The 10,644-nt window shown below is 55.1% G+C and overlaps 1 protein-coding gene across 10 annotated transcripts in view; it reads left to right on the top strand.

Annotated features, from left to right (window-relative positions):
• The first annotated feature begins 329 nt into the window (after positions 1-329).
• The window catches only part of DYSF (dysferlin), a 71,800-nt gene continuing 61,485 nt past the window's right edge, over positions 330-10,644 (top strand). For 6 of the 10 annotated variants that reach the window (XM_072927827.1, XM_072927826.1, XM_072927825.1 and 3 more), the window contains exons 1-11: positions 2,408-2,551; positions 4,083-4,138; positions 4,642-4,733; positions 6,144-6,249; positions 7,820-7,934; positions 8,035-8,228; positions 8,911-9,039; positions 9,146-9,208; positions 9,321-9,371; positions 9,450-9,480; positions 9,887-10,002. In XM_072927827.1, coding sequence (XP_072783928.1) covers positions 2,458-2,551; positions 4,083-4,138; positions 4,642-4,733; positions 6,144-6,249; positions 7,820-7,934; positions 8,035-8,228; positions 8,911-9,039; positions 9,146-9,208; positions 9,321-9,371; positions 9,450-9,480; positions 9,887-10,002 — 1,047 coding nt within the window. In that variant the 5' untranslated portion in view covers positions 2,408-2,457. Of the gene's footprint in view, positions 457-2,407; positions 2,552-4,082; positions 4,139-4,641; positions 4,734-6,143; positions 6,250-7,819; positions 7,935-8,034; positions 8,229-8,910; positions 9,040-9,145; positions 9,209-9,320; positions 9,372-9,449; positions 9,481-9,886; positions 10,003-10,644 lie in introns of those variants that run through there. The other 4 variants (XM_072927828.1, XM_072927824.1, XM_072927832.1 and 1 more) reach the window with 1 other exon arrangement.

Below are 10,644 nucleotides of genomic sequence, written 5' to 3'. Positions count from 1 at the left end.
CGCGATGTCCCCAAGGGGGGGTAGGGACCCCAAAATTTCTGCTCTGGGGACACTGTGGGAGTGAGGACCCCAAAATTCCCTCTTGGGGACAATTCGGGGCTGTAGTGTCCCCAAAATCCCCGCGATGTCCCCAAAGGAGGGGTAGGGACCCCAAAATTCCTGCTCTGGGGACAATTTGGGGCTGCAGTGTCCCCAAAATCCCCGCGATGTCCCCAAGGGGGGGGTGGCTCCTCATCCCCGCCCCTCCCCCCCCCCGGGGCCGGGTCCCTTTAAGGGAGGCGGAGCTTTGGAGGGGGGAGGGGGGAAAATCCCAGGATTTTTTTTTTTTTGGGAAGTGGGGGGGATGCAGAGGGGTGGGGGAGGGGACGATGCTCCGCGTCTTCGTCCTGCGGGCCGAAAATGTCCTCACGGGCGACAGCGACATCAGCGACACCTACTGCTCCTCCACATTCCAAGGTGGGAACCTCCGGAGGAGGGGGGAAAATACCCAAAAAATGGGATTTGGGGTGGTTTTAGGGGATTTTGGGGAGAATTTCGGGGAGGTTCGGCCACGCCCGGCTCGGTCCTAAAAGTTGGGATGAGGTTGGAAGAGCCGCGGGTCCCCCCCCTGTCCCCGTTGTCGCCGCCACCCCTTTGGTGTCCCCTCCCCATTCAGCTCCAGAAGGGGGAAAAAATTCGGGATTTAGGGGAATTTTGGGGGATTTTGGTGACCCTAAAGGTTCGGATGGGGTTGGGAGCGCTGCCGGTCCTCGCTGTCCCCGCTGTCACCGCCACCCCTTTGGTGTCCCCTCCCCATTCAGCTCCAGAAGGGGGAAAAAAATCGGGATTTATTGGAATTTTCGGGTTTTTTTTCCGGAAGGATTTGAGGGAATTTGGCCCGAGAAGTCGGGATGGGGTTGGAAGAGTCGCGGGTCCTCGCTGTCCCCGCTGTCACCGCCACCCCGGTGGTGGCACTTTTTGGGGACCCCCCTAAAGCCACCCCGGTCCCCGCGCGGTGCCGGCGCCGCGGTTATTTTGGGATTTTCCGCGCGGGGGGGTGGAGGGGACGATCCCAAATTTGGGAATTGTCCCTTCCCGGGGTCCCTTCCCGGGGTCCTTTCCCGCTGGGGACAAAAGTGACACTGAGGGGACAAAGGGTAGTGACGTCACGGGTTGGTTGGGAATTTTTTTTTTTTTTAATGGGAAAAAAGCGGGTTTTTTTTGGGATTCCCCGGGTTTTCCTGGATGAGGGAGCATTCCCGGTTTTCCATGGCATTCTCCCGGTGTGGGCGTGGCATTCCCGGTGTGCTGCTCATCCGGAATTCCCAGGTTTTGGGGTTTTGGTGTTCCCGGGATTGCGGCATTCCCAAATCCCGGTATCCCGGGGCTGGGGCATCCTCAGGTTGTGTAGGATCACGAAATTCCCAGGGATTTATTTCCCATCCTTGGGGTTCCCAGCATTCCCAAATCCCGGAGTTTGGGGCATCCTTGGGGTTTCCAGAATTCCTGGGATCCAAAGATTTTATTCCCCATCCCTGGAATTGCAGCATTCCCAAATTCTTGTGCTGGGTCATCCTCAGGCCTCGAAGCATCCCTGAATCCCAGGGGTTTATTCCCAATTTTTGGGGTTCCCAGCATTCCCAAATCCCAGTGCCAGGTTTTCCCTGGGGTTTCCAGAATTCCTGGATCTGGATGTTTTGATTTCCCATCCATGGGAATTGCAGGATCCCTGAATCCCAGGGATTTATTCCCCTTCCCGGACTTCCCAGTATTCCCAAATCCCCATGTTTGGGGGATCCCTGGGGTTTCCAGAATTCCTGAAATTCCAGGATTTAATTCCCCATCCCTGGGAATTGCAGCATTCCCAAATTCCCAAAATTGTGCTGGGTCATCCTCAGGCCTTGGAGCATCCCTGAATCCCAGGGGTTTATTCCCCATTTTTGGGCTTCCCAGCATTCCCAAATCCCGGTGCCAGGTTATCCCTGCGATTTCCAGAATTCCTGAATTTTCAATGATTAAATTCCCCATCCCTGGGATTCCCAGCATTCCCAAATCCCGGTGTTTTGCCATCCTGGATGTTCCCAGCATTCCTGTCTCCCAAGGATTTCATTTCCCACCGCTGATTCCCTGGATCCCGGTGCTGGGGCATCCTTGGAATTTAGAGCATCCCTGAATCCCGGGGATTCATTCCCCATTTTTTGGTGTTCCCAGCATTCCCAAATCCCCGTGTTTGCCATCCCTGGGAATTGCAGCCTCTCTGAATCCCAGGGAATTATTCCCAACTCCCGCCCTCCCCATCTTTCCCCAATCCCAGCTCTCCTTCCCACGATCCCGGTTTTTTCCCAGCCCCTCCAGGGGCGTTCCCGTGCTGGGAAGGGCCGGACCGGGAAAAGGGGGTGGGAATGGGATAAGGGAGCGGATCCTTATCCCGCTTTCCCGATCCCGGCTTTCCCGATCCCGGCTTTCCCGATCCCGGCCATGCTCCGCTGCCTGCTCCAAAGGGCTTCCCAACTTCCCAACCTGGAAAAACGGGATAAACAAAGCGATCCCGTGGCCAGCCTGACATTCCGAGGTGAGGGAATCCCGATTTTTCTTTTTCGGGAAGGAAGGGAGGGTTTGGAATATTTTTGGCTGCTTTGGAAGAAGCTCCCAGGAAAATCTGGGGTCTGGGAATCTCCGAAAACCTTGGAAAATCCTTTGCTTTGCAGCTTTTATCCCCCTGATCCCAAAGTTTTTTAATTTCACGCCGGAATATCCCTGGGAATTCCATCCCTTTAAATCCTTGAATTCTGCACTGGGATGGATGTGAATGATCCCGCATGGAGCAGGAGTTATCCCATTCCCGAGGGATGGATTTCCTGGGAAAACGGAGGGGTTTGCACTCCCAAAATTCCCGCTGGAGGACGGCGCTGCCCTGGCATTGTCCTGGAGCTCGGAAAAATGGGAAAAATTCCAATTTTTGACAAACATTTGGGAAAAGAACGAGCGGCTCCCGGTCCAGGTTTTCCATTTGGAATGGGGGTGCTGCTGATCCCAATCCCACCGCGATCCCTCGGGAGAATCCCGGGAGCTCCATCTTCCACCAAATCCCGATCCAGGGCGATTCCAGGGCTCTGAATCCCGGGGAAAATCGGGAAGGAGATGGGAATGAACCTCTGGGTGAGGAAAAGCAGCGGGATGAGTTTTCCATATTCCCAGAGCCGGGAAGTTCGGCTCTTCCCAATCCCAAATAGGGAAGGGGTCACTGAAGGGTGCGAAAAGAGCGGAAACCCGGGAATATTTGGAATATCCCGGAGTCTCCCGGGATTTGAGTCACCTCCATTGTTTGGCCTTTTCCTTTTCCTCTTCCCGCGGGGGTCCCTCCCTTGGGATGCGGCGACATTCCAGGAGGGATGAGGGGGGCGTGGATTTGGGAAGGGGGTGGGGTCCCTCCGTCCCCCTGGAGCATTCCCAGGATCGGGAATGTTGGATCTGGGGGAATCCCGGGATTCCCACCCGCGGCTCTTGGGAAAACTGAGGCACAATCCCGAAGTTTGGAAGTGGAATGTTTGGGATCTCCCGTGGCTCTTCCCACTGAATTCCCAGTCCTTGGAAACCTTTGGATGCTCCTGGGGAAACTGAGGCACAGAAAGGAAGGAGTCCCACGGGATTTTCCAGCACATTTTCCAGCCTGGAAGGGTTGAGGATCCAAGTGGGATCCTGGATCCAATCTCTGCATTCCCAACCCTGCTTGGGAACAGGGAATGGGGCTGGATCCTGATCCAGGGAATTGTGGGAATTTCTGGAAGCCCAGCTCCACCTGGGATCAGGCAATGCACCTGGATCCTGATCCAGGGAATTTTGGGAATCCCCGGAAGCTCAGCTACCCTTGGGAGCAGAGAATGGGATTCAATAATTTTTTTAGGAATTCTTGGAAGTTCAGCTCCAGCTGGGAGCAGGGAATGGAGCCTGATCCTGGTCCTGGGAATTCTGGGAATCCCTGAAAATCCAGCCCCAAATGAGACTGGAGTTTCATTCTGGAATCCTGATCTTTGGGAAGCTCCCGATCCCTGGGAAGCTCCTGATCCCTGAGAAGATCCCAATCCCAGTTTTTCTCCTTCCAGGTGTCAAGAAGAGGACAAAGGTCATCAAGAACAACGTGAATCCTGTCTGGAATGAGGTGAGAATTCCCAATCCCTGGATTTATCCCCATTCCCAGAAAACAGCTCGAGTCCAGGTGATTCCCTGGGACTTCTGCCCCCAGAAAATTTGGGATCATTCCCTTTCTGCTCCAGAATTCCAGGTAGAATTCCAACCTCTTCTCCTTCCATCAAGGTCTTATCCCAACTCGGCATGAACATTGCAAGAAATTTCCATGGAATGGGAATTTTTCCCGCACCTTTTCCCTTCCAACCCTGTCCTTGTGCTCCCATGGGCCAAAATTCCAAAAAAACCAAAAGGGAATTTGGTGGGAAAAGGGGCACAGATTTGGTGCTGGAGCAGCTCCTGGGATTTGTTCCTTCCCGGTAATCCATGGCCAAGAAAAGCTTTTTCCCAAGGCAATTTTCCGGTGGATTTGCTGGGAAATTTGGCTTTGGGAATGCTGTGATTCTGAGGGGGTTTGGGATTTGGGTTCTCCATTTCCAGGCACTGATGTTGACCTCCCCCTCCTCCTTTTTCCAGGGATTTGAGTGGGATCTGAAGGGAATTCCCCTGGATCCTGATGCCGAGCTCACCGTGGTGGTCAAGGACCATGAAACCGTGGGAAGAAACAGGTGGGGAAAATTCCAGAGCTGGACACGGCCCCTTCTCCCTTCTCCCATTCCCGGGATTCATCCGGCTCTTCCCAGACTCCGCGGATTCCCTCCGTGGGATGGCCGTGGGAGGCTGGAGCCGCATTTTTGGGCTGCTTCGCTCGGAATCCGTGGGGAAATTCCGGCGTTGGAAGGTCGGGAAAACACAGGGGGTGGTTGTTTGGGGATGGACACTTCGGACACTTGGCCGGGATTTGGGAAGCGTTGCCAAGATCATTCCCAAGGCACCGGCAGTGCCGGGAAAGGCGGCGGGAGCGGAGCCTCCGGTTTCCTTCCTCCGGCTGATCCCGGTGCCTCCCCATTCCAGGGGTTCCCCCACGGATTGGGGGCTCCTGCTGGGTGAGGAATGAGGGGATTCCGGTGATTCCCGGCTTTTCCCAGCTCTGTGGGGTGGGAAAGCTGCTTGGAAGAGGGAAAAAATAGAGGAAGGGATTTATTTTTAGGGGTAAGATGTTGGGAATGCAGCCCAGGGAGGGAAGGATCCTGATTTCGGGGCTGGAGCCGAGGCTGGAATTGCTGCTGGGCTGAAATCCAAGGGAACTGGAATTTGGGGCTGCTCCAACTGCTGGGTGCCCATAAATAGCCACGGGAAAATGGGAGGAGGGTCCTGGATCCCGGAGCAGGAAGATTCTGGCTGACACCTCCCAGGCTGCTGCAAGCCCCATCCCAACCTGGCCTTGGATATTCCCAGGGATTCAGGGGCAGCCACAGCAAATCTGGGAATTCCAGCCCAGCCAGGAATTCCTTGCCAAGATCCCAGCCCAAGCTCCCCTTTCCCAGTGGGAGCCATTCCCTGGCTCCTGTCCCTCTGTCCCTTGTCCCCAGTCCCTCTCCAGCTCTCCTGGAGCCCCTTCAGGGACTCTGAGCATTCCCTGGATTTTTCCCTTCTCCAGGGGAACATTCCCAGAGCAAAAGAGTTCCAGAATCATTTGGGTTCGGGTTGGAGGAACCTTAAATCCCACCCATCTCATCAACCCCATTCCAGTTCAGGGACACCTTCCACCATCCCAGGTGGATCCAACCCCAAAGTCCAACCTGGCCTTGGACATTCCCAGGGATCCAGGGATTCTCTGGGAATTCCAGCCCAGCCAGGAATTCCTTGCCAAGATCCCAGCCCAAACTCCCCTTTCCCAGTGGGAGCCATTCCCTGGCTCCTGTCCCTCTGTCCCTTGTCCCCAGTCCCTCTCCAGCTCTCCTGGAGCCCCTTCAGGGACTCTGAGCATTCCCTGGATTTTCCCATCTCCAGGGGAACATTCCCACTTTTCCCAGCCTGCCTCCATCTCTGTGTCCTCCTCCAGACTCCCATCCCAGGCTCTGGAATGGTTTGGATGCCCTTGGATCAGCCCTGAGCCCTGTCCCTGTTTCCCACAGGTTTTTGGGAGAATCCCGGGTGCCGCTCCGGGAAGTTCTGGGCACTCCCAGCCTGGCGGCCTCGTTCACCCTCCCCCTGCTGGACTCGCGCAAGGAGAGCACTGGGGTGAGCGCCCGGCTCCCAGTTTGGGACCAGTATGAGCCATGGCCAACTGGGACTCCCAGTTTGGGACCAGTTGGGGTGACTATTGGGGTTCCCAGTTTGGGCTCCCAATCTGAGACCAGTAAAAGCCATGGGATGGCCAGGGATCTTCCCAGTTTGAGACCAGTAAAAGCCATAGCATGGCCAGTTTGGGCTCCCAGTTTGGGACCAGTCTGAGCAATGTCCCTTCCAGTGGCAGCTCCCAGTTTGAAACTAGTCTGAATCCCTTCCTTCCCAGTTTGATCCCAGTCTGAGTCACATCCCTCCCAGTCTGATTCCAGTTTGAGCCCTGTCCCTCCCAGTCTGATTCCAGTTTGAGCCCTGTCCCTCCCAGTCTGATTCCAGTTTGAGTCCTGTCCCTCCCAGTTTGATCCCAGTTTGAGCCTTCCAGTCTGATCCCAGTTTGAGCCCTGTCCCTCCCAGTCTGATTCCAGTTTGAGCCCTGTCCCTCCCAGTTTGATCCCAGTCTGAATCCCATCCCTCCCAGTCTGATTCCAGTTTGAGTCCTGTCCCTCCCAGTTTGATCCCAGTTTGAGCCTTGTCCCTCCCAGGCTGATCCCAGTTTGAGTCCTGTCCCTCCCAGTTTGATCCCAGTTTGAGCCCTGTCCCTCCCAGTTTGATCCCAGTCTGAGTCACATCCCTCCCAGTCTGATCCCAGTTTGAGCCCTGTCCCTCCCAGTCTGATTCCAGTTTGAGTCACATCTCTCCCAGTCTGATCCCAGTCTGAATCCCATCCCTCCCAGTCTGATCCCAGTCTGAATCCCATCCCTCCCAGTTTGATCCCAGTCTGAATCCCATCCCTCCCAGTTTGATCCCAGTCTGAGTCACATCCCTCCCAGTCTGATCCCAGTTTGAGCCCTGTCCCTCCCAGTCTGATTCCAGTTTGAGTCACATCTCTCCCAGTCTGATCCCAGTCTGAATCCCATCCCTCCCAGTTTGATCCCTGTCTGAATCCCATCCCTCCCAGTTTGATCCCAGTCTGAATCTCATCCCTCCCAGTTTGATTCCAGTTTGAGTCCTGTCCCTCCCAGTCTGATCCCAGTTTGAGCCCTGTCCCTCCCAGTTTGATCCCAGTCTGAGTCACATCCCTCCCAGCTGGATCCCAGTTTGAGCCCTGTCCCTCCCAGTCTGATCCCAGTTTGAGCCCTGTCCCTCCCAGTTTGATTCCAGTTTGAGTCCTGTCCCTCCCAGTTTGATTCCAGTTTGAGCCCTGTCCCTCCCAGTCTGATCCCAGTTTGAGTCCTGTCCCTCCCAGTTTGATCCCAGTCTGAATCCCATCCCTCCCAGTCTGATCCCAGTTTGAGCCCTGTCCCTCCCAGTCTGATCCCAGTTTGAGCCCTGTCCCTCCCAGTCTGATCCCAGTTTGAGCCCTGTCCCTCCCAGTCTGATCCCAGTCTGAATCCCTTCCTTCCCAGTTTGATCCCAGTCTGAGTCACATCCCTCCCAGTCTGATTCCAGTTTGAGTCCTGTCCCTCCCAGTCTGATCCCAGTTCTGCCATCCCAGCCTCTCTGACACTCATTCCCTGTTTTCCAGGCTTCCCTGTTCCTGCAGGTGTCCTACATCCCCCCTCCGGGCGCCATCCCGCTTTTCCCAACTCCGGCGCCTCCGGATCCAGCCCCGGCTGCAGCCGAGCTGGACACGGTCACCGGTAACCACAACCCCTCCCCATCCTGGATTTTTGAATCCAAACCAATTCCCAAATCCAAACCCATTCCCAAGTCCCACATTTTCCTTCTCCCGCCGGGCAGAGACGGCCGGAGAAGAGGACATGGAAGATCCGGAGGCCACGGGGGACACGGAGCCCTCGGCGTCCTCGGGAGCACCGGGCTCGGAGCCACCCTCATTCCCAAGGAAACCGTCCGGGAATCACATCCAGGGGGTGAAGAGAAGGAGGAGGAGCTCTCCTAAAAAACCTTTATCCAACAAACCACAGGATTTCCAGGTGGGATGAGCTGTTCCCAAAAAATCCTGCAGGTTGTCCTGGTGATTCCTTGTCATCTATGCCATGGGATGATCCCAGTTATTCCCTGTCCTCCATCCCATGGGATGATCCCGGTGATTCCCTGTTCTCCATCCTGTGGAATGAGCTTTGTGATTCCCATCCTAGTGACTCCAAGTTCTCCCATCCCATGGGATGATCCCAGTGATTCCCTGTCCTGCATCCCATGGGATAATCCTGGTGATTCCTTGTCCTCCATCCCATGGGATGATCCCGGTGATTCCCTGTCCTCCATCCTGTGGAATGAGCTTGGTGATTCCCATCCTGGTGATTCCATGTTCTCCCATCCCATGGGATGATCCCAGTTATTCCCTGTCCTGCATCCCATGGGATAATCCTGGTGATTCCTTGTCCTCCATCCCATGGGATGATCCTGGTGATTCCCTGTTCTCCATCCTGTGGAATGAGCTTGGTGATTCCCATCCTGGTGATTCCATGTTCTCCCATCCCATGGGATAATCCTGGTGATTCCCTCTTCTCTATCCCAGATTCTGGTGATTCCCTGTCCTCCATCCCATAGGATGATCCTGGTGATTCTCATCCTGGTGATTCCCTGTCCTCGATCCTGTGGGATGATCCCGGTGATTCCCATCCCACTGATTCCGTATCCTCCATCCCATCCCAGATCCGGGTGAGGGTCATTGAGGCCCGGCAGCTTCCCGGGATCCAGATCCGGCCAGTGGTGAAGGTGACGGTGTCTGGACAAACCCGGAGAACGCGGATCCGGAAAGGGAACAGCCCCTTCTTCGATGAGGTCAGCAGGAATTCCCACTCCAACCATCTCCAGAGATTGGGATGTGGGAATGCGCTCCAAGGGGAAAACTGGGATAATGCCTCATCCTCATCCTGGTTTTCCACAGACTTTTTTCTTCAACGTCTTCGAATCCCCATCGGAGCTGTTTGATGCTCCCATTTTCCTCACGGTGAGTGTTGGGAAATTCTGGAAAATTTCCCAGGGAAACCCCACCCTTTTCCCCAGGATCCTCTATCCCAGCAGGATTTGTGTTGGATCACCCATTTTTTCCTCATTTTCAGGTCGTGGATTCTCGATCGTTCCGCACGGATTCGGTGATCGGGGAATTCCGGGTAAGATCCCATCCCCCTTTTCCTGGTGTTTCCCGCTCTGGACGAACTCTGGAATCTCCTTTTCCTTTAATCCCGCAGATGGATGTGGAGACCGTTTACTCCGAGCCAAGTGAGCCTTGAAAAATTCCTTTGGTTTTTTTTTTGGGAAATGCACCCACACATCCCAGCTCTTCCATAGAGGAACCCCAAATCCATGACCATGGAATCCCGGAATGGTTTGGTTGGGAAGGAACCTTAAGGATCATCCGGTTCCATCCAGGGAGAAATTCCATTATCCCAGGTGGATCCAAGTCCATCCAACCTGGCCTTGGGCACTTCCAGGGATGGAGCATCCACAGTTTCTCTGGGAATTCTGTTCTAAAGACCTCTCCCTCTTCCCTGGTCCCTTCCCGGGAAAGGAACTGAAATATTCCCTTATCCCATTCCATGATTTTCTTTTAAACCCCACCCAGGAGCATCCCCGACCTCCCTGCACATCCAAGGAGTAATTCCCAGTTTCCCATGTTTTCTCGCAGAACACGCTTTCCGAAGGAAGTGGCTGCTCCTCTCGGATCCGGAGGATTTTTCCGCGGGAGCCAAGGGCTACCTGAAAGTCACCGTCTGCGTGCTGGGGCCTGGAGACGAAGCTCCCGTGAGTATTCCCACTGGGAATGGGGGGTGGCATTCCAGCTCTGGGATATTCCAGCCCTGGGACATTCCAGCTCTGGGATATTCCAGCTCTGAGACATTCCAGCCCTGGGACATTTCAGCTCTGGGATATTCTGGCCAAGAGCCACCAACCACCACGGCCATTCCCAGGGAAGCCACAGATTGGATTTTCCTCTGTTTTGGGGGAAAAGTGCTGGGTTTTCTCATGGAATCCTGGAATGGTTTAGGTTGGGGGAGATCTTAAATCCCATCCCATTCCCACCCAGGGACACCTCCCACTGTCCCAGGTGGATCCAAGTCCCAGTGTCCAACCTGGCCTTGGGCACTCCAGGGATCCAGGGGCAGCCACAGCAAATCTGGGAATTCCAGCCCAGCCAGGAATTCCTTGCCAAGATCCCAGCCCAAGCTCCCCTTTCCCACTGGGAGCCATTCCCTGGCTCCTGTCCCTCTGTCCCTTGTCCCCAGTCCCTCTCCAGCTCTCCTGAAGCCCCTTCAGGGACTCTGAGCATTCCCTGGAATTTCCCTTCTCCAGGGGAACATTCCCAGCTCTCCCAGAGCCAAGGGGCTCCAGAATCCTGGAAGAGTTTGGTTTGGTTAAATCCCACCCCATCCATGGGCAGAGACA

This window comes from Taeniopygia guttata, chromosome 4 (genome assembly GCF_048771995.1).
Source record: "Taeniopygia guttata chromosome 4, bTaeGut7.mat, whole genome shotgun sequence".
In the NCBI taxonomy this organism is placed as follows: Eukaryota; Metazoa; Chordata; class Aves; order Passeriformes; family Estrildidae; genus Taeniopygia; species Taeniopygia guttata.
Note: the sequence above shows the minus strand (reverse complement) of the source record. Positions and strands in the feature narration are given on the sequence as shown.